The sequence below is a fragment of the Silurus meridionalis genome, chromosome 9 (assembly GCF_014805685.1).
Source record: "Silurus meridionalis isolate SWU-2019-XX chromosome 9, ASM1480568v1, whole genome shotgun sequence".
Taxonomy (NCBI): domain Eukaryota; kingdom Metazoa; phylum Chordata; class Actinopteri; order Siluriformes; family Siluridae; genus Silurus; species Silurus meridionalis.
The window spans coordinates 6,237,438-6,261,574 of NC_060892.1; the positions used below are offsets into that span (position 1 = coordinate 6,237,438).

Below are 24,137 nucleotides of genomic sequence, written 5' to 3' on the forward strand. Positions count from 1 at the left end.
CAGAAACAAACTAAAAACTGTCTACATTTGTTTTGAAGGAGTGCACTAAGCATTCAGTGGGTGATGTTTCATTTTCCAACCAGGCTGGATTATACTTTGGGACATTCTGGGCAGCACAAATTATTCCATAGCTCAGGCAAGGAATGTAAATTAATTTGCCTCAGAATGATATCCTGCAGCTTTTATTTTGTGTTGACTGTTTTAGAAAAACTCTATTCAGGACATAAATTGTTTCCACAAGATTTAATGTAACCATAAACGTATAAAATGTTATGTTATTTCTTTTGGAAACTGCTGTGACAAGTTTATTATACTGACTGTTTCTTGGTGGCAGGCAGAAAGCCCACCATCTCCATGGCCTGCTGCAGTCGCTCAAAGTCATGCCGAAGGTCGTCTGCGTCCTCTATGGTAAAGTTTTGCTATAGGAAATAAATAAGTATATATATTTTATATTATATTATTTAATTTTATATATATATATATATATATATATATATATATATATATATATATATATATATATATATATATAAATTAAAATAATTTAAATACAAAATCAGGCCCATTTTTGGCCTAGCATGCTTTTTTTTTTTTTCCTTTTTTTACAACTACTGAATCAACTTTGTTGATTGATCTCATTTTCATTTTTAGTATATGCTTAGAAAAATTTATATAGGATATACAGTATCTAACAAAAGTACAGCTAATCACATTTCAGCAACCTTTTTAGTATATCTTCTCAAGGGACAATAGTATAGAAATGAAACTTGGATATATTTTGTAGTCAATGTGCAGCTTGTATAGAGGTACAGGTTTACTGAAAACAAATCACCATACAGCCAATTATCTTTAAAGTAGATGAAGTAAATTAAAATAATCTATATATACACGTTACATGCTAAATACAAACTAATATAGGAAAAAACTGAATTGAATTCTGATGAATGCACCAGTGAGCCAATACTGCATTACTGTATAGATAGATGGGCTTACAATTTCTCCTACTTATGATTGCTAGTTTCTGTGTTCTTAGCTATCAGCTCTCTTCTCTGAACATGCAGTCAGTATGTGGTGACTTTACAGGAAGCATACTTTATCCCTGACATTCCAGAATGGTATGAGCTAGAACCAGCTAGAACTCATCCAAGTCAGGGTTACTCATTCTTCTGCATCAATGTGTTTATATTTTCTAAAACAGTGCTAAGTGCAACTATTTCTAAACATCATGAACATTATTACTGTATTTGGTCACATGATGGTCATAAATCTATTTTTTTCACTTCAGCACTCTGCAGTCCAAACTTCGGATGATGTTTCACAGCTGATGTACAAAATTCTCCAATATATAAATAATTGGAAATATAGCATCACTGCATCACTTTACACTTTTTGTACTTTAGTGTAAAGATTATTAAGGCCAATTTATTTAACCTGTCCTCACCTGCTTGAGGTAGTTGTAGTTCTCCGGCTGCAGGAGCTTGTACTCCTTGCGTTCCTCCTCAGATGCTCCCACCAGAAGGTAATAAAACACATGGTAGTTTCTGTGTGTGGAACAAAATGGCAGTTCAGAGAACTAGATAAGCAAATTCAAGCTTCAATTTAATCAGCTGTGTTTATTTTACACCCATCAGGAGTTGTTTTTCCACAATATCACTGATAAGGTTCTTACATTCTATAATTAGCTCGTCACTGATACAGATGGCTTGCCTTAAAAAAAAAAAAAAGGATGGAAAATGCCTAGCTTGATACTCCATAAAAAGGATTCTCTGAAGCAAATTATATAAACAATTAATGGTGGGCTGTTTTTTTTTTTTACCTTTCATTCTTTTCTCTGGAAACCAAGCGGGATTTCTCCAGCAGGTACTTCTCGACCACTGCCCTACAAAAGGAGAGAACCATCGATTTACATAATCCTTGTCTTCCATGCTGCATGTGGTGATTGATTAATAATCATGTTTGGTGGATGTTGATTGTCAATAGGAGTCAAGGGTGAGAGAGGCTTTTGGTTAATGGCACAGTGGAGGCAGATGGCCTAAACAATACTGCAAACTAAACAAAGAATCAAGTCGAAGTGATGCGACCATGCGGTCCACAGCAGCGCTATAAATAGCAGAACCAAAATAAAGAGCGACAATTATTATTCAAGTGCACAGATGATAATTAAAACCCATGGTTTGTTCTCTAATAAAAAAATATACAGGAAAGCATTTGGGATGGTTGAAAGCCCTATTTAGAGATCTGTAAGACATGTAAATAAAACACATACTGTATCAAAAATAAATAAATAAACCAGTCTCCAGCTTTAACAAAAGTAACAGACTTACTGAGTGCTCATCAATGGAGTGGGGATGACTGCATGGGGCTGCATTCAGCCAAAGAACAATGAAGTGCGTGAAAGCATCCTCTCAAGCTGCCAGCTTTGTTATCGGGTTTATTGAGCCTCCTTGGTTGCCGTACTTGCTCTGGTACAGCCCTGCTTTTGTTTCGAGCTGAACACGTGCACCGCACACAGTGCCAGCTGCGCATATTGTTGTCCAATGGAGACTTTTTGACAAAGACTCAGAAATGAGACAAAGGCAACCGTTGCACCCAGCATGACCCGTTTTCCCCTCCGCAATAAAAGCAGCTTGCTGCGAGTCTGCACTGGATCTAATCTCAGACTGACTCCATGCAAGTGTGTTTAATTATCGCACTCTTTGTTGCGATGGAAAAACAAAAGCACAGTAGTAGAAAGCCCCGAAAAGAAAACTGTTACGTAAACCCAAAAAGAAACCACTAATGACTGCAAAAGAATGAGCAGTTCTGTTGATTTAAGCTTCTCGTTTAATGGTTATATATTAATAACGGTTGTGAGTTCACCTCTTAAACACTGCTTGTTGGTATTGTATACATTGACAATGTTACCATTAGTAGCCTTGTGCCATGCGATGGTAAACTGAGTTGCATCTGTTCATTTATAGATTTGTTTAATGCAAATCATAGCAAAACAATCCCATTCCCACATGTGAAAAAAGCAGCACTTTGATACACACTGGCCACTGTGTTATTACGATTTAAAATTCTCCCGGCTAATTACTGCATACGTATGATTACAACATGGACATTGTAAACAAAAGTTAGACAAATTTTTATTTTATTTTTGTATTATCTATAAGTTTATTTTGCCTTTAAGCATTGCACAGTAAACATGAAAAATTACCATTTAAATCTCTTCATTCATTGCAGGAGTCCTGTTTAGATTTAGTGGCGTCATGGCATTTTGTTATCGCCACACCCAGAAAAAAAACCTGATTTGTAATTATGGCATTGTGGTGGCATTTAAAAGCAAATCACTGCACGATTACGATATTTCCGAATGGATACAAAGTCAGCAATATCCTACATAATTAACCATTAATTATATTAATCACTGTGTGTTTTTGCGATATCATGCATAGCCTAGGGAACACAAAAGAATCCTTTGGTCTTAAAGCACATAGGTGATGTGAATCAACAACAAGCAGGAGATGTTTTCAAGTACAATTCCTATCAACTTAAACTTTAACGGATAGCATGTGAAAGAGCAGTCTGAGTGTGAAGAGTGTTATCAGTGAGCATAATCAATTAAAATTAGCTCTAGGTGCTGTGAACTGTACACATGCACAAAAATGCACAAGCGTGAAGCAATGAAGCAAATGTGCAGAGAAAGTCTTGCACGTCGGTTATTTGAGCTGCTGACACACGCCCTATTCTTCTCCTCTTGACTGCCAGCGTATACACTTTGAGTATTTGTGTTTAAATAAATGAAAGTGTGTAGAAAATGTTGAGTTTGATATGATTGTTTCTAACTGTAACCTTCTGATGGACATAAGGCAAAGCACTTATATGAAGGTCACATTAAATATGGATTGTTAACATGATGCATTGTAAAGTGTTCATAACACATAACAGCAAATATATCCAGTCCCAGTTCCTTTTAAACTAATACAGGGAAAAAACATTTTACAACTGTTGTAAATGTAGCAGTCTATATCTATAAAACTGGGACTGTGTGATTGCTTATAATGCATTCTGATAATGATAAACGTAATGCAACTGATGAATGCATTACAAATATACCTGTAATGTCTCTTGGTAAATAATTACATGACTGTGTATAATGTGCTATGAATACCAAAACACATGACATTAATGCTCTCCAACGGCCCTTATCAGAAAGAAAAAAAACACAGTGCGGTTGGTTTAATCTAAGCGGAACCATTACCACTGCCTGAGTCTAGAACAGTTCCTTATTTCTAGTCATGCACATTCTCTAAGGTTTGCAAGAGGAAATGACACATGATTTTGCTCTGACGTGCATAATAACCACACAAGCTCTTCAAAACCTCCTTTCCCATGCTGCTCTGCTACATGCACTGTGGGCCACCCTGTAGCATTTGGGTCTGAGCTTAATCTAACACATCTGGCTCGAATACACAGATGCTGAAGAGTTAGACAGACTGATTAACTGAGCATGAGTGGATGTGCTGCTAATGACTTTACACATTTGAAGACACAACGCAAAACAGATGCAACAAACTCACCCCCGAACCACGCCACTCTCCAGGTAGTTGACTTGTATGAACTTCCCGAAGCGGCTGGAGTTGTTGTTGTGGGCTGTCTTTGCATTGCCGAATGCCTAAGAAGATGAAAAGGTGCGTAAGAAAGAGGAGTGGATTATATTTCCAGCAAAATACAGAGAGAATAAGCCTCTTCTCATTTCTGTCCGTTTTAAACCAAAAAATTTTTTTGTTCCTTTAACACAGTCCTCAATAACAGGTCCTTTCTGATACAATCATCCTTTGTGTACCAGAGGGGATTCTTTGAACATTCTTCATTGCTGGGGTATAACAAGATGGTTGGTGGAAATGTGTTTTGCACTAAAAACCAGACACTTTTTCCATAAATGTTTAAAAAAAAAAAAGGATATTTCTCAATACAGAAATCTTTAACAGTTACACACTTTTTTGATCTATATATTTGGAGGGCAGTGATGGACGAATTATACAAACAAATGTACAGATAATCTAGGTAATATATTACTCTAGTAAAAGTGCTCACTTAAGTAAATATATTTGCCTTCAAATGTACCTAAGTATCCAAAGTACTTTGATGTATTATGGCTATAATGTTCCTATTATCATTTTTGTCACAAGACCTGTGCATAATCAACTCAGTTAATGTGAAAAGACCCTAATGTTACTCTTAGCACACAAATCTATTAATAGAATGATATTAATTAGTAAAACATTTGACTAAAATGTAGTGGAAAAAGTAAAAATCTCCAAAAAAAAAATGGAAACACTTCAATAAAATACAGATACGTAAAAAAAAAAAAAAAGCTACTTATTTACAGCAAAGAGTTACATTTACTTCGTTACTGTTCTTCACTGTTGGAGGGCCAGTACAAGTCACTGTATTAGAATGATACAATAATGTAGGGCCGAAACACTTCCCAGAGTAACTCGAGTAATTCAAATACAAAAAATATTCGAGGCAAATTATTTTTGTTTAGTCCAATTAACTACACAATGAGCATAGTTTCCCTACGGACCATTATTACTGACGCACCACCCGCTAAACTTTGGCGTGCTCTGGACTGGGAAACAACAAAGATGCTGCAGAAATAGGGAGGGATGAGGAAAGATTCATATGGAAGCCCATTTCCACCACATCGGGTAGCATCACCCCCTCTATAATGCCAGAAAGCTTAACACAGTGAAAATGAAAAAAACTACAATCAATAAAATCGCATGGTATCAAAGCCTCCGATCCCTGGAGAGAACTCAGTCTAACAATCATCTAACAGGCATTTGGCAATTAACTTCTCTAAATAGGTTTAGTTTTTACAGATATATGTATTCAATTTCAATAAAATAAATAAAATCAAAATTTTCTAGAAAGGAAATAAATTACTTGTTAATTTTAGAAGACCTATCTTTTTTTCTCTTATATTTAGTATATTTAGTGTTGCTCTTTAATAAAGCAAAAGTACTTCTTATCCACTTACTCCATTAAATAATGTAATAAATCGGTAGAATACTCGATTACTGAATGAATCGATATCTACAGCCCAACAATAATGTATTAGAATTAAACTGAACTGTTAGAGCTACTGTTGTAGAAAATTTACAAGCCTTTCTTATTCATGATTTTCACAAACACACATTGGACAGAATAAATCTGACCTGTATAGCTTTACATTAGACACAAAAACATTTTTGAAAGCAACATCAACAAACACTAGTCAGATCTATGGAATGTGGAAAATAACCGTAATATAAACTGCAAAAACAACTGAGCAACATTCAAATCAAGATCTTGAGCATCTGCGCTACTGAGAAAAAGAAGATATGGAGATTCACACAAGACTTTATCTGATTTATTCCTTTCTGCTAATTAAATCTCACCTGTCATGCATACAAGCATTTATTTGTGCATCATATAATGTTTTATTGATATACACCTTTATTAATGAACATCATCTTAAAAAAAAAAAAAAACACGCATTTTAAAAATGGTAATAAAATAATATTTCAACAGAATCAAACTTACTAAAATGTTTGGTATCATGACATCCAGGCACGTTATCATGGTTTTACAGCTGATTCCTATCAGGGTTCATGCTTATGCACAGGAGAGTTTCTCAAGAGGCCTCCACGTAAATTTAGACCCATTCATCGAACTAAAATAAACACCAGAACTAGAACTAGTGTTAGACCGATTGCCACATGTTGATAATTTAGTGTAATTTCTAAATTTGTTATGGGGGGAAACACAGGACACACTCCCTGTTGTAGTCTCTGTGAGGCTGGAGGTGGTGGGAAGAGACAGAAAATGCCAGCGGGGCTCACAGAGCCCTGTTTGTGTGTGCGTTTGTGTGCAAGACAGAAAGAGAGAAACGGTCAGTGACACCGAGTCAGAGTTTGATTAACGAGGTATTTGATGCTCCAGAACCCCCGGGTTGATGCCAACCTTAGCCAGCAGGCTTAAAGGCATGAATAGTGCTCAGTGTTTACCAAGCACAGGAAACTAAATGCAAAATAAGACAAAGTGACCCGGGTGCATCCTAAATAGGGCTGCAAGTGTTCCAAATACAGGCCAAAAGAGGGAATGGTGGTATTTTTTAGCCAGCCATTTTGAGGACACTCTATACATACACTGATTAAGATTCCATGCACTGAGGCGTCCATCTGTGTCTTGGAAGAAAAAAAAAGATATTCTATCTTTTAAATGTGCACAGTTTCAGAATATAAATGTGCAATATGCACAATACCCTTTTGAATATTTAATTTATTTAATTATAAACCATCTCAGTGATTTTTAAGCTTGTGAGGCTTGATTGTTACTGCAAAAAAAACAGAATAACAAAGAAATAATAATAATTGTTCTAATTAAATGTTAATAATAATTTGAACAATAAACAGTTAGAAACTAATACACATTTTCAATCAACTGCTAAAAATGCTGCTCGATAGTGGACTCCTAAACCATCCTGGGCCTCTAAAATGTCTGGGGCTTGGGACAGCTTCCCTGGTTGCCTTGGCCTGTTGTCAAGAGATCAAAAGCAAAATTGGCATGGTCTTGGGGAGGGAGCGGCATACTCGCTTTCCTAGTTAGTTAGTGTCTCTGAGCTTGTGTGCACAGAAAAAGGATAGGGATTTCCTTCTATAAATAATCAACAAACGTATAGAGAGATAGCGAGAGAGAGAGAGATGGATGCACCATTTGTCTAACACCCAGCAGCCATGTGATGTCATTATGGAGTGGTAGAAGAGCTCAGCAACAACCTCTGCAGCTCTGGTGAATTCCATGCCCAGGAAAATTAAGGCAGTGTTAGATAACAATGGTACTCACACAAAGTACACAGATTTCACTTAGGATGTACTCACTTTTGTTGCCAGTTATTTACTTAGTTATGAAGTTCCCTTGGGGTGTACTCAGTTATATCTGCCAGTGAGATAGTGTGTATGGATGAAGGCAAAACATCAGCACGGTAAGCAAAAACTACATAACCCTCATGTGAAAATAGTACAGTTTAATAAAGTGGTATTATGCAAAGTTAATACTGCTAGCTCTTTGGCCATAGAGAAATTTAGCAACGGGTCTGTTTCTTTAACCAATCAGATTTCATATGCACCTCACAGGGCCAGCTAGCTGGCCCAGAATAGCAGCATTTTTCCATCCTCTGATTGGTTGGTCAGAGGGAAACTGTTACAGCCAAGTTCGACTGGCAAAACACATGTGTAGCTCTGCACACATTAATACATCTGAGAGACGTTTTGACGCCTACGGATGAAAATAAATTTATTTGGTCTCAGAAATATTTAAATACATTTTCAAGAAAAGCGAGACATCGTGAAAAGAGGTTGGCCAACTCCGAAGCTAGCTATCTTGTCTCAGCCTGAGAAAAAGACTTTGTTCGTCACTTCTAGACCAGTAAATACGAGCGGTACCACTGGCTTACAGTCTCTGAGGATTTGTGCAAATTATTAGTCTGCATCTCTGTGAGTAGGTTGCATTTTGTTAAAATGTTTATGTTTTTGTCATGTTATTATACAAATATTGATTCTGAACTGTTTCAGATTATGTTGGTGCACAGTTGAAGTTGTAGTGTAGAGGTGTGGAGTCTTGACTGGGTTTCTTGCTTTAGTAAAATGGTTTTCACCCTCCATATGTGAAATGCCTCTCTCTCTGTAATGCCGCGCGTTATGTTGCGTTTTTGTATTGTATTGATGGTTTCTATAATCGCGATGTGATAGTGGTGGTGTTAAATGGTGGATTAAGTCGAATAAGTCCCCACTGAAGGCCCAGGTACCAAATGCACTGATTGAGAGAGAGATATATATATACGCTTTAATTACTGCCTCAATTCGGCGTGGCATGGAGGTGATCAGTCTGTGGCACTGCTGAGGTGGTATGAAAACCCAGGTTTCTTTCTTTGACAGTGGCCTTCAGCTCATTTGCATTTTTTGGTCTCTTGTTTCTCATTTTCCTCTTGACAATACACTATAGATTCTCTATGGGGTTCAGATTTGGTGAGTTTGCTGGCCAGTCAAGCACACCAACACCATGGTAATTTAACCAAATTTTGGTGCTTTTGGCAGTGTGGGCAGGTGCCAAATCCTGCTGGAAAATGAACTCAGAATCTCCATAAAGCTGGTCAGCAGAGGGAAGCATGATGTGCTCCAAAGCTTCCTGCTAGACGGCTGTGCTGACCTTGGACTTGATAAAACACACTGGACCAAAACCAGCAGATGACATGACTCCCCAAACCACCATTGACTGTACAAACATTACACTGGACCTAAAGCAACTTGGATTCTGTGCCTCTCCTCTTTTCTTCCAGACTCTGGTATCTTGATTTCCAAATAAAATGCAAAAAGTTCTTTCCTTTCATCTGTAAAGATGACTTTGGCCCACTGAGCAACATTCAAGTCTTTTTTGTCCTTTTTTGCCCAGGTAAGACACCTCTGACACAAGGAATGCACAAGTTGTAGCCCATGAATACGTCTGTGGTGGCTCTTGAAACGCTGACTCCAGCTGCAGTCCACTCTTTGTGAATCTCCCCCAAATTCTTGAATGGGCTTCGTTTCACGTTTTTCTACCCCATTTTTTCCTTCCAATTCAACTTTCCATTAATGTGCTTGGATACAGCGCTCTGTGAACAGCAGCTTCTTTAGCGATGACCTTTTGTGTTGTGTATGTGCAGGGTTTCAATGATTGTCTTCTCGACAACTGTCAAGTCAGCAGTCTTCCCCCATGATTGTGTAGCCTAAACCATTTAAAGGATCAGGATCATCATATTTGCAGGTGTTTGGATTTAATTAGCTGATTAGAGTGTGACACCACAAGTCTCCAATTTTGAACTTTCACAATATTCAAAGTTTCTGTGTTTTCATTAGCTGTAACCCACAATCATCAAAATTCTAAGGAATAAACACTAGAAATATATCGGCCTGTGTGTGTGATAAATCTATATAATATAGAAGTTACACTTTTTGTATTGAATTACTAAATTTTTTTAGTTATGTTCTAATTTATTGAGATGCACGTGTGTGTGTGTGTGTGTGTGTGTGTGTGTGTGTGTGTGTGTGTGTGTGTGTGTGTGTGTGTGTATTTATATAGATAGATAGATAGATAGATGGATAGAGAGAGAGAGAGAGAGAGAGAGAGAGAGAGAGAGAGATATACACACTTAAAACTTGAATGAAGTCAAGCATGAACATTTTAAGTAGTTTGTGAAGCCGTCAACCATTTGATTCATATACAGTTTTGAAAACACTTTTGAACGCAGTGGAAAGAAATTATTCAGATTCTAACATGCCCTAGCCCAGCAACTGTGATTGGCAGTTGTGAAGGGGTATGAGGAAATGGTTAAGTTTACCTGAAATCATTTACAATCTTTCTTAAGCAACACCCACAGATCTAGGAAAAATGAGTGGATAAACACAGAGTAAAATTGAGAATAAATATGTCTGTCCAAGTCTCCTTAAATTAACCATAACCTGGAAATGTTAAACGGAAGTTTTACCTTAACATCTGAACATTCACGACTGTGCCTTTTATTCCTGCACTTCATTTGCTTTGGATTGCTTGTCTTACTTCTGTGGTTATCTCTCTGAAACAGCCTTTGGCTATGGAAACATGCTAAGTTCAACCCATTACTGGCTTCATATAAAGTGGAACAACTGACAACTGATGCCAAAAAAGAAAGTTTGGGGTATGAAATAAAACTACAACAGACTTCTTATCCACACTGAAAAATCTACTCCAGTTCTCCACAAATATGTGACATCTAGTAACAAAGGACCTATTATTAAATAGAAGCAATCAGCAAAGAACTGTCATGCAAATAACACTATGAGGAATTCACATGATCGCTAACTATAGCCCTTTTCATATTCAGCCTTCGAGCTGGGTCACAATCATCATTGCAATCTCATCTTAGTCGGTCTGAAGTGGCCTTCGTGACTTCTTTCTCTTCAAAAAAAAAAAAAAAAAAAAGTCCCCAACATTAGCTCCGAGGTCAGTGCCTCATTGATGAACAGCAGTGCCTACAGGCGCTAACTAAATCAGTTATGTACTAACAGATCTGTAGGTTTAGTCAATTAGATTCAAAAGCTTAGAATTTAATTATTACTGCAAAATAATTACACAGGGATACACAAATTAGATTAAAGCACTCAGAGCCAGGCTTTTAGAGGAAAGTCTTCCACAATTGGGGTGGTGTTATAAAGTGGGGTTGGTACCACTCCAAAACCGATCAGTTTCCTTCACCAGCATATCCTCATGTTTTATTCTGTGTTTACACAATCTATTTCAATTATATCTGTCTAATTGAATTGACATAAATCTGGGAAGCATCCTACTATCAAGCAGCAGCTAGATGAAGTGGAAAGTGTTTTTTTGCCACAAAGCATTTCCAGATGACCCACAACTGTTTCATCTTTGTGTTCTGAATTTGCATACACTTACAGAAAACAATGGAAAGCCTACAGTGACAAGTGGGTTTTGCACCTTTTCCCACGTGTTCAGATAGTCTCAGGGTCATTCCTTAGACAACCAAATATAGTGGAAACCCACAGATATTACAATAACTTGAGAGGGGAAAAAACGAATTAATAATAAAAAATATAAAAGATTCTGGGGACTTCCTGAGGAACAATGACTCTTTGAGCTAATATGGAGAGATGAATAGCAGCTACCACTTCCTGTTGCACAAAAGAGTTCTGCTTCCTGTCGGATCAGGCCCTGAACTGTAGGAAGTTTCTGTCTCCATTAAACTTTGGGCTATTGTGGGGAAAAAAGAAAAAGAACTACTACGCAATTTATAAGCCTACTGTGATCTGTTTATCCGAGAGGCCCAGCAAAAGCAGGTCACAAAATTTGGTTACATATTTTTTATCAAAGGTCAAAACACATAACAGGTGTTAAATAGGACAAAAGTAATATTTCTATGCTCTTATTGAAAAGTGGGAAAAAAGCTACCGGTGTGTTAAAACCACTAGCTGTTTTTCTGGATATTATTGTCCTCCAGACAGTTGTGCGAGGCATGTAGAGACCATGATAAAAGCAGACCTTTAACAGAGAAAACTGAATAAAGAAGAACCTGTCTAACCTGTCTATACACTGCTTTGGGGATCAGTGGGTGGCTTCTCTTGCGCTTTCTTTTTTTACACTTGGAAAGATTCCTTAAAACTGCAGCAGCAACAATCAGGCCAGGGTTGCAGTGATCAAATGATCTAATGACTGCTTCACAGTTAAAAATGCTGCACAAACAAGACTTCACACTAACTGTCAATTCAGAAGGAGGGATTTAAAAAGAAATACTTTCTTGCAAGTTTATTTCTTAAGTAAAAAAAAAAACTTATTTCAGACTGCTTGTAATGCTAAGATACAAGATGTCCAGTTTCCACCAATAACATGTAAATGTGAATGATAATCCTCCGATTGTGCTCTGATATAGCTCATATAAATAAACCGCCAAGATCTGACCTTTAACAAAGGTTTGCTTTGAGGCCCAGCCAGATGGAGACGCAGTTCTGATTGGCTGCAGACTTGGCAGTCATTAGCTCGATTAGCACGCTATGACAGAAGGTCATTGAGGACGGAAAGAAAGAGATGGGCTACAGAAAAGAACATTCTTACCACAAACTAGTTTTAGTGCTCCTTTCAGCTCTATTGCACACATCACTACTTAGACCAGGGTGATTAAACACCACTATGATTGTTATATAAAAGATGTGCAGATGGATAGTTGATTGTTAAAATACTATCCATCTGCACTACTCTCTTTTATAACAATCATAGTGATTATATATAACAATCAGTGTTGAATTCTGATCGATCAGAATTCAACAGTGCTGCCCAGAATAGGTGAACCCTCGGACTGTCACTCCACGATGTTGTATTTGTCTAATGTCAATTTATTAACACATAGCATAAAAACTGTGGTTTTCTAAAGTGGCTCGTTCTTGCATGCTGCTGCATGTACAGCCTTGTTTTATAACCCATATGCCTGCAACCTGATTCTGTGTTGAAGCAGGAAAAATAGCTCAAAACGGGTTGTTTATCAATTCTGCAAACAGAGACTTTCATCACATTCCCGAAAAATACAGGATGTCCTGAAGATTAAGCCTTTAGATCCCAAATTTCAACTCTTCAAGTCTGACATGAGTCAAAACACAAATGAATATATGCAAAGCACCTGCAAGCAAAAAATGTTGACACGATTAAGAGCAATATTCTTTGGCTGTAATTAGATTTCAGTGTTTGGAGATGTGAACTGGATAAATGTGCAAATGGTTGGGGTGCATAAATTTACAATGAAAAAAGTAAAACCGTGTAAACCAAGTCACATTGTCTGATACACAAAATATCAGCAGCCATTTCATGACATGGAAGACTTTTCTTAATGAGGAAATCACGGTTTTATGCCTTTTGACATTTAGAGAAGCCAAAAGCCTGATTTCATGGACTCCAGCTGCCTGTACATTTAAATAAGCAGGCTGGTTCCGTTTCTACTGAATTGTTTCTTGAGCTTTTCCTGCAACCACAAGCAAGGAGGAAGTAGCAAGCCGAATCTTTGCTTGTGGAGGAACGATGGCCGTGCTGACAGAAGGGAAAAGAACGTCTAGTTCTGCGTAAACCGCGAGCAGAGAGATGCTTTAAAAGTCACAGCTCTCAGTCAGCGTCTTCTTTCACATGGATATTCTAAAAAGGAAGTATTCTCTGTGGTATATTGCGAAAGAAAAAAAAGAGAAACTCGAGTTGAAGAGACTTTGCTATTGTCAAACTGTTGACAGCGAGTCATGAGTCTGGTGTTAGAGATTTTCATAGTATAATTAACAGTTAAAACCATGCCCATAATTTCATTGCATCAATAATTTAAAACATAATGGAAAAATCAAGGAAACATTTTACCATTAAATCTCTATGCATTTGTTCTTAAGCTGAAAATCGAATGTGTTAAAGCCTACGAAGTCTTTAAAACTATATGGAGATATATGTGGCATCAAGCATGCTGCCATTTACAATAAACTGGCACAACATGGCACTAATACATTGGTGGTTAACATTACAGAAGATCACTGTCAGTGTAGCTCCAAAATATTTTGATATCATTCTACAAAATGTAAAGCAAACTCAGCAGGGCAAACTACACCCTGTCTGCAGTTGCAAGAAAAAGCAACCACATTAGTGACTACCAGGTTCAGTAAATTAAAAGCATCAAGAACAGAAAACCAGCTCATGATTGTTATGGCGATGTTGTGCTTATGGCTAAATGAATGATCATTGACATTCGTTAATCACAGTGATACAAAGCAAACAAGAAAAGGCACACAATCTAATAAAGCTGTAATTCACCCTGCATTACTAATTATATTTGGTCTCGGACAGACTGTAATTTGCACTCAATTCTATACACACAGCACCTGGCACCTGCCATCGCCTGATATCAAATTTAATCCTGGTTTTCCAAATCAATATAGAGAGGCAGGAAAAGGGAAACTGCAGCCATGTAGGGCCAGAACAGATCCACATCCACAAACAGGCAAAGCAGCAACATGTAAGATGTTAAGATCGTTTCTCCTTGCGAAATGGAATTATGTACAGTACAGAATTATCTATATAAATAGTAAACAAAGCAGCATTCCACTACTTTTAAACCGTTTTAAGGTTCATATAGCACTTCATTAAACTATATCATTTTCAGACGATGAGGATATACAGATGTTTCGCCTTTATCCGTGACACCACTGTGTTTTCCTTTCATGTGCATGACTATGGTAGTCCATGCCACACAAGCTAGCTTTGCATAACTTGCTCCCATGCCTTGGGTGGCTGGGGACGCACACTTTTTCCTGCTGCCGGTTGACCCTGTACTCTCAGTAATTTCGCAAGCTGCTGTGTTATCTTACAGTCACGCTAAACCTTGACTTTAGATAATTAGGCTAGATTGTTGCTAACAAAAGTTCAAATTCAATCCTACCTCCAGAACAGGCCCTGCTCCCAGAATAGTCCTTTCCACACCACTGGCGTATCCTTTTTGACTCAGAGCAGTCAGGCAGTGGATCAGAAAGTTAGTGCTTTGTGTTTTGCCCGAGCCACTCTCCCCGGATATAACGATGCACTGGTTGATTGTCTTGCGCAGCATAGTGTAGTATGAAACATCTGCAATGGCAAAAATGTGGGGCTCCAGCTTGCCCAGCTGATGGTTCTCATACATCTTGACATATTTGGGATTGTAGATGGGAAGGAACTTGAAAGGATTGATGGCAACAAGGATGCTGCCTGCATATGTGTAGATCTTCTTTTTCTTGAAACGGCTACGCAGGTTGGCCAGGATAGTGTCCTCATTTAGGATGGAAAGGTTGCACAGGTCATTAAAGTCCTTGTGACAGGGAGGCAGGAAGCCTCTGGCAACCAGGTGCTGAGCGTCCTGCTCTCTACCGACAGTAGGAAGGTGAGCATAGCAAATGGTGCCATCACGATTACGTTCCTGCAGGATGAAGTAAAATCCCTCGTTTTGCGGATGCTCCTCCTGAGCTTTCCTTGGCCATAGCAAGATCCTGTGCACTAGCAGATCTGTGGCCTCCAGAACCCACTCCTCCCCTCCACTCTCCTTTACCTCAGCCAATACATAGTGCTTGGCGGCATCCAGCCCCAGGGTGGCGGCTGCGTCTTGGATGACGGTGGCCGCTGTGGCCTCCTTGTGCACTCTGACTTTGCAGCTTGCTGCCGTCTCTAAGGAGAGGCGGGGGTAGATTTGAAGAATGTAGGCCCGGCCATCTTGGCTAACTGTGCCCTCGCCATCTGTGACACTCATTCTGACTCTGGATGAGTCGTTTCAGCATTACGCACAGCCTTCCTACTCACCATCTAGCACCTGGACAAAAGAAAATACATCTTATTAAAGTTACAGTAAAAAGCATGGTTTAGCTGAAACTTCAATGACTTTAAAGAATTTAGTGTTGATAAGATTTATAAGTTGCAAAAAGTTTCAACAAAAATGCTTTTAAAACATTTGAAGGATATATGCTGCATGCTTAACTCAATGGATGTTTAGCTTAAACACTATTTCAAGGGTGGACAAATTAAAAATCCATTTGCAAGTGACTGCTCTGGTGCTGGCTGTTCCCATTTTATACCGAAGTATATATTTATACAAAAGTGAAACAGGTTCTCACGATTATTCTCTATTTTCAAAGTTTCTAATGCAGCACATTGTGTTTGTCGAACATTTCAATGATGAGCTACTGAGTGTTCGAGTGCATGCAAATGCATCACCCTTACAAACACATTCTCATACTATGGGTGCTAAGCAAACGCAGGAAACTACTCAAACAGCTGCAGGCAACATGCTACTGCGAATTAACCTTCTCATCCACACCAGTGAAATGCTGCATAACTATAAATACACAATGCAAAGCCACAAGGCTGTTACGTCATCGGGGTCAACATAAGCATAGCAACCATCTCCCTTCATACATAACAGAGCCGACTACAAAAAAAACAAAAAAAGAGTTCACAGAAAGGGAAATGTAGAAATACGAAATCTGTTTGATGTTCGAAAAACAATAATCATTCATGGCTAATACATAATCAGCATTGGATCCCATCAATAGTTTTAAGTACAATGGTAACTTTCAGATCTGTGAAGAGCACAACTGAAAAATGTAGATTTTTAACAACAGACATTTCAGCATGGTTTATGAGACAGTTAAGTAAAAACAACAACAAAAACATTTCCACAAACCCAGGTAAGACATTATTACTGACGTACCACCTGCTAAACTCTGGAGCGCTCTGGACAGGACTAGAGGAAAGGGGAGAAAAACAGGGGGGCGAGAAGTATTTTTTTAGCCAATCGGGCAGCATCACCCCCACTGTAGTGCCAGAAAGCTTTACACATTGAAAACGACAAAGACTACAATCAATAGAATCGCATGGTATCAAACTGAGCCTCCGATCCCTTGAGAGAACTCTGTCTCTATGGAGGAGACGGAACAAGACACATGAAACAGAGAAGCCTTGTTCATACACCAACAACTTCAAACTTCAGACTGACAACATGCTTATGAGAAAAAAGTCAGAATTATGCAAACTTTCATGTGGTGGAAACTGACTTTCATAGGATTCAGGCCAAAGGAAACGACAACAAGTTTGGGGTAATTTCAAACTAAAACAGAAAACACCATAGTGAGTTTTATTAAAGTTTTTTAAATAAGAGTTTTTTAAAGAATAGTCTGATTTATTTTTATTTATGAATAAAACATTTTTTTGTAATTGCATTTTAATTTAACACGGCACTTCAATGCAGTAAATGGGTTTAGTTTTCACAGATATTTATTGTATGAAACTTCAGCAATAAAATTTGTATTTTTCTTAAAAAGTAAACAAATTACTTAATTTGAAAAGACACCCATCTTATTTTCTCTTGTATATTTAGTATTGTTCTTGAAAATTGAAAAAAAAAAAATACCCCTTATCCGATTACTCGATTGATCGATGGAATAATTTGTAAAATTGATTACTAAAATAATCGATAGCTACAGGCCTAAATTAAATGATTGCAAACAAACGATATAGCATCTAGAGTATAAAAAAGGCAGACAAAGATTCAGGCTGCATTAGGAATTGTAAAAATGTTATGTATTAAAACTCACAAGAAAGACCAATATCACACTGGAAGATTATCAAAAGAAATCATTAAAACAAATCAGTTATTGCTCTGCTAATTTCTGCTTTTACTTTCGTCACATCAGCTCTACCACCAACCTCATTCTTTCTCTGTCCAAAAAAAAAAAAAACCCTCCACAGCTTCTCATGTTACTGACAAAATGCAAAACTACACTGACCAGAGAATGGGGAAATTTTGATATGACCATTCTTCTCTATAAACTCAAACAACACAACCACGTTACCTTATAGTACTAAAGAAATCAATAGCCTAATTACATGTAGAAACCTAATTACAGCCTGCTGTCATTTCCCACCAACTTTATATAAATAAAATATAAAAAAAATTTACATTTAAAATATGTTCTATAAAAAGCTTGAAATTTTTATATTACTGGGATTATTTTAGTCATCAGTGCTATTAATAATGCTTCTGCTATGCTATGATTAAAAGTAGTATAGATTTAATGATGTCAACATCTGACAATAAAAGCGTTACAATAAAACAAGTACAATAAACGTCAAACAGCTATGCTATGAAACAAATTATGTACAAACCGCTGTAGAAATCTCACTCAAAGCAATTCAGCCAGGGCCGACTTTTGCAAAAACACACTTCCCCAAAACCCAGTGAATTACAACGTTTGCATGTTGGCAAATCGCTGCAGTATAAGCTGAATAACAAACTTCGGGCTGTGTTATGAAAACATAATGCACTAAACAACACTGACGTGGAGCCCTGACTTCAATTCCACTGAAAACATTTGGGAACTGGAAATAACTAACAACAAATGGAACTAAATCTGGTATGGGATGTTTTTGTTTAATGGTCAGATGTCCATATAGTATATGTGCTAATAATCAGTCAATCAAATCAAAATTCTATCAAAACTTAGCATTTTTATTGATCTCCAAATAATATTTATTCATATACAATATAGTGCAAATGTTAGTCATAAGACTATAGCATCTTAAATAATCACTCCCTCCACAAACTATTTTCTTTCTTTCTCTTGATGTCATTAGTAAAAGCTTTGAGATCAGTTATCATGGCATTTGGATTGGATAATGACAGAGTGCCATCTCCATGTTGAGTAAAACTAAAAGCGCTGTTCTTTGGTTTCAGCTGTAAACTTGAGAATGTATGCACTTTCCGGAGAGAAAGCAGAGCGAATGAAAATGCTGGCACACAGTGAACCATACGAAGGTATTCTGGAAAGCCCTGAGAATATGAATGGTGCTTTCATGCTTGTTCATTTGGTAAATACATAACAGTCTCAGGAAATTATATTCTTATATTTTTTATCCTGGGCTCTAAAATTCTTTGAAATGTTTAAAATGATTTAATCATAATCAATCCGCAACTCATTTTTTTGGGGGACAAACGAAACTAAGTTCTATAGAGCTGTAAAAAAACACTAAGGGATATTCCTCTATATGAAATTTGTAGCAGGCACTAACAGTGACATTTTAAGCAGCTGCAGCTAAAAATGCAAAAGCTCGTAGCCCACTAAGCATTGTGTTTCTGGTTGCTATTTAAGTGCTCCTTCACAGTTAATTTAGATGAAGTGATTTCACTGTTACCTTAAACAGCAGAAGCAATAGTAATAAATACATGGATAATCAAGGGCATTGATGAGAAATTTAAATTAATTAGAAATTCCACTGTTTAGACAGATGAAGCTCTTTATTACATGCACAACATTGAAAAGCTCATTTGCTGCATACCTGAATCTGATCGGTACGACTGTCTGTTTCATCAAACAGAAGCTTGCTTATTAGTTACTAGTGCATGGATTTTTTTACACCATGAAACAAGAGCGCATGGGAGCAGGAGACAGAAGCTGTCAGCTGGAAACTCAAGTCATAATAATAATAATAATCACTCCAAAAGGCTTTCTTAAAAGAAAGCATATCCTTGACTTTTTTTGGCTTAATTCTCAAAATCAATAAAACAAATAAACAAAAAAAAAGCACAAATCCCAAAACCCCCATTTGCTCAGTATCAATCTAACCTGTTTACGTTCTGCTTGCTTAACTCTCTTCTCTTCACTGATGACCACATCATCAAAATACATTTCTAAGGCTGTGGAAGGCATGTTGTGTTTAGCTTAAAGGGCAGAGCTATGTTTTGGCTCCAATCTCAGTTATCTATATCATTTCAGATAAAGACATTACAGATAACACATCTGTGTTCTCTGTGCTCAAATTAAGTTTGTAGCCTTTTTTGTTAATGTAGTAAAAGTTTCTTTTCTTTTTTTTTTGCTTTCGTATTTCCGGCCAATGAATTTAAAGAGGACATTTTCAACTATAAAAACTTGATTTTGTAAAGCAAACTGAACCAGCATGGACATATCCAACTACAATCTGACTACAAACTAAGGAAGTGCTTGAGATAATCACCACATCAACCCTTGATCTTTCAGAAGTGAAAATCTCAAGTACAGAGTAAGCGCTCAACTACCAAAACCATCTAATTAGCAAACTAGTGACTCAGATCTGTCTCTCACCCTCACATCTATCTTTTGCAGTCAGTCACTGTGTCTATCTGTCTGCCTGTCTCACCATCCATCATGTTCCCATCATTCTCCATCTATCTTTATCTCAGCTTCTTGCTCCTGTCTCTTTGTCTCTCTCACTATATCTGTCTTTCTAAAACACTTCTTTAGAAGAGTTTCTTTTTCTTTTTTCAGCAATCTTTTTATTGCTGCGGAACATTATTCAGCATTTTCTCCAGGTGTTCTACCAGTTTTTTTTTTTGCCATACAGATAGAAAGAGAGGAAACACAGGCATCACTGAGTCCTCAATCAGATGCTGGACCTGTATGTAGTTGGCCAAGCACTCTTGGCATGCTGTTCTGGAAGAACAGAACAAGAAAGGGGGGGGGGAAACACGTCCTGAGGTAATTCAGCCATGGAGTCGTTATGGAGTCCAGATGCAGCCAGAGTTGTTCTGAATGAAAAAACTGTCTCCATGTAGGAATGCGTGGGTGGAAATAAAGCTTTTGTTTAAAGATCACCTCGATTTAAGGCCAGTAAGTCTTTTAGCAGATGGAAGGGTCAGAAAAGAGAAGTAAAACAGTGCACAGGGTGAAAAAAAAAAAATTATATAGCAGTCTGTATGTGTTCCTTCCGGTGGAAAGTTTATTTTTTTTCTTTCATATGCATTGCAGGATTTGTACTGCATACTGAAAATGTCTAAAACTGCTTTGTTAAAGATTTGCTTTTTTTCCTGGGCAACAGATTTTCTCAGACAGAGAGAAAGCAAACAAAACCAGAGGAAAAAAGGTCTGGATGGCGCTACTGGGATGATTGAGTATCACGTCACGCAAACCGCTCTTGTGAGATATTTGACACCAGTTTTGGCTGAGCTCAATAAAACACTGCTCGTCGTTTAAAACATTGGGTTGAAGACTTGCTGTGCAAAGGTCTCCTGCTGGGACACATGTGGTCCAGCTTTAGCTACCTAGGCATTTTTTACCTCATTGTAGAAAATAACCAGACTCCAGAGTACAAAGATGCACATCATTAGCTGCTGGTCAATTCGAGGAAAAAAAAAAAAAAAAACACCAAAAGATATAAAGGTAACTTGATTATTCCTGAATTGTTGGTTGGATTAGAGAAATACAATTCACCATGCAGCTAATTGCATTCACAACTGCACTAGTAATTAATGAAGAATAGTGATATGACTCAAATGTTGCTTTCTAAACTCTGAATTTTCGAATCTTTGCGTTGTCGTTTCTTATTTCACATTTATTCGATCATAATATTAGGATTCTGTCCTCATTGGCATTTTTTAAGATCTCACTGGCCTGTGAATTTCATTAAACCACTACAAACTGTATGTGCATTTCAACTCAATCCAGCCTGAATATATCTGCCAAATGCATAGAAACTACGCCAATCACAAGCAAAAAAAAATCTTGATTTTGACAAATAAATATATATTTTTGGTTTGCATGTTGGTTACAGAAACAAAACCTCAGGCTGTTTCCTTATTCCAAATCCTTAAAAACATAAAAACTGAGAGGTCACTTGCATCCAGTTTTATTGATATTGACATGACTTATTTGAGCAACAATGCATTGCACAAAATCTTTACACAGGACTAAAGTAATGTTTTAACAAGGTGACCATAAAGTGGTGATCTACAACTACAATATATGAGAGAGAGAGAGAGAGAGAGAGAGAGAGAGAGAGAGAGAGAGAGAGACAGACAGACAGAGAGAGAGAAAAAGAGAGTGATACTTCAACTATACATTTTCTGTTTAAATTATAGGTTTTCTGAATATAAAATATATGAAGTGACTTTACTACAGACATTGCAAGGGCAATACTAAAACCTTAGACAAACAATAAACAGATTTTTAGCAATTAACTTTATCATTTATAAATTCTACTATGAATATGGAAACCAAATTCAAGACATGCTTGAAGTCAGCATGAAATTTCCACGAATTGCTTGTGGTAATGTATTTTAGGTAAAAATGGATTGTGTATGCTGATGTATCCTGCAATAGATTAATAAACTCCAACAGTTCTTTCACTGTTGAAAAAATGGAATACTGTGTGCACAACCAAAAACACATCTTCAAACCATGTCTGAGCAGCTAATGAAGTGCAAGTTACACACTGGGGCCAGAGAGAACAGTTCTAGTATGAACTATTAAATTGTAATTATGTGGTCAAAAGTAAAACACTATAAATACTACAAAACTATTTTTTGTAAAAATATATTATTGATGTTCATAACACTAGGAAAGAGGGGGAGGCTCTAAACCACTTTTCTTTTTATTTCAGTGTCATCTAAAAAGTGGTTTAAGTAGGGCACATAAGCTAGAACACATGTCTCTGCATCATGCAGTAGTGTGTACTGCTGTGACCAAAACACATCTTGAAAGGATCAAGAATAGTGGGATGCTATAATTCACTTCGATCCGACGAAGGACCATAATTAACTTCTGACCATGTAGTCACGTTGCAGAGAGTGTGCAGGAAACTTTGTCCTACTTTATCCAAGTAGGTTAACATTGATCCATGCAGTCTCTCAAGTTTCAGGATACTTTGCTATTTTAAACTGAAAGAAGTACAGCTCCAGTCATTAATTAGAGCATGACAAACTGTTGCTGTTGATTCCGCTTCCCCGGCCTGAAAATGCATATCTCTGGGATTAGTTGGCATTTCTAAATGGAATCTCACGTCACCAGAGTGGCCTCGCCTTTCTGACTTAGCTTTGCCGTTGGGAACACAGCTTCAGGGGCAAAAAAAGAAAGGCAAAAGCTGAAAGAAAAACTGGAAAAATTTTCTGCATTAGAGAGACTGCCATTTTGTCTCGACACGCATCTTTTTTTGGCCATGTCTATAAAGCAGAAATTGACACAGCATGTCTTATGAACATAAAAAAAAAAACGTCTTGGCTAAAAGTCTCATACTTCCTCAATTTTTGCATTCTGAGAAGCAAAACTGTGCAATGCCTGCAAGACCACATACTTCTGTCACAGGTCAAGGTCACAGCTTCTCAGTTTCACTCTAGTCACAATTTTATGGCAAAAAAAACCTTTAGTTTAAAAACCAAAACATTTTAAATGTGCAGGTACCTTACAATAGCATAAAAATGAAAAAAACCCAGTCCAAGATTCAGACCAAGAAGTCAAAGGTTAAGGATCTTGTTTAAAAGCCCAGGCTCTGGTAATCCTGGAAATTGAACTCAAAACTTCAGTAGTGTGCTGATATCATACAAAACCCTGTCCATGTACCAGACCGATATTTCTAAAAGTGAATGTAGACATGCACTAAAACATGTGCAAAGTTTGAATAACCATGAAAAATATGTTGCATATATGAAAGTGCTTCACCAAAAGCAACGCAAACAAGCATCATAAAACTCTTCAGCTTATTACAACACACATATCATGGTTAAACATCTGGAGAGAGAGAAAAACGCTAGCCAAGCCTTCACATGCATTTCAGTAGGAAAACACCACATTTGAAAACTGAAACATTTGCTGGCAAGTGTTTGCTAAGTGCAAACATAACGATCTATTTCGCAAAGAACTTTAAAGTTGTTCTTAAAGAATTAGGTTTCTCCTCAATCTGTAGTTTGTAGTCGCCACTGGACATATTTATGGAAGCATTTGTCTACAAAGCAGGATGTGAAAGATTTATGAAATAATACATAAATATAATACCCAGCTTCTGGGTACTCCTGTAAACTTGTGAAATTAAAATGTGAATTTTGTTTTGTCTATATACAGTGGCATACAATGCCATATATTACTGATCTCATGTGCTTCAGAAAAAAGTGGCAAAAGACAAATCACTGTAAATACACTGCCAACGGTTGCATTTGTTTACGGAGAGTAAAAAAAAAAAAATTTGCCCACTACATGGCATTTACAACCCAGGAATTAATGTACACTTTTTCCCTTATT

General features: G+C 37.2%; 1 protein-coding gene across 18 annotated transcripts in view; it reads right to left on the bottom strand.

Moving 5' to 3' along the window:
• Positions 1–24,137, bottom strand: part of LOC124391671 (unconventional myosin-IXb) — a 57,598-nt gene that overhangs the window by 24,536 nt on the left and 8,925 nt on the right. For 17 of the 18 annotated variants that reach the window (XM_046858381.1, XM_046858384.1, XM_046858399.1 and 14 more), the window contains exons 2-6: positions 15,014–15,910; positions 4,563–4,657; positions 1,817–1,879; positions 1,442–1,541; positions 319–419 (exon numbers count right to left, since the gene is read on the bottom strand). In XM_046858381.1, the coding sequence (XP_046714337.1) occupies positions 319–419; positions 1,442–1,541; positions 1,817–1,879; positions 4,563–4,657; positions 15,014–15,850 (1,196 nt within the window). In that variant the 5' untranslated portion in view covers positions 15,851–15,910. Of the gene's footprint in view, positions 1–318; positions 420–1,441; positions 1,542–1,816; positions 1,880–2,324; positions 3,113–4,562; positions 4,658–15,013; positions 15,911–24,137 lie in introns of those variants that run through there. The other variant, XM_046858398.1, reaches the window with a different exon arrangement.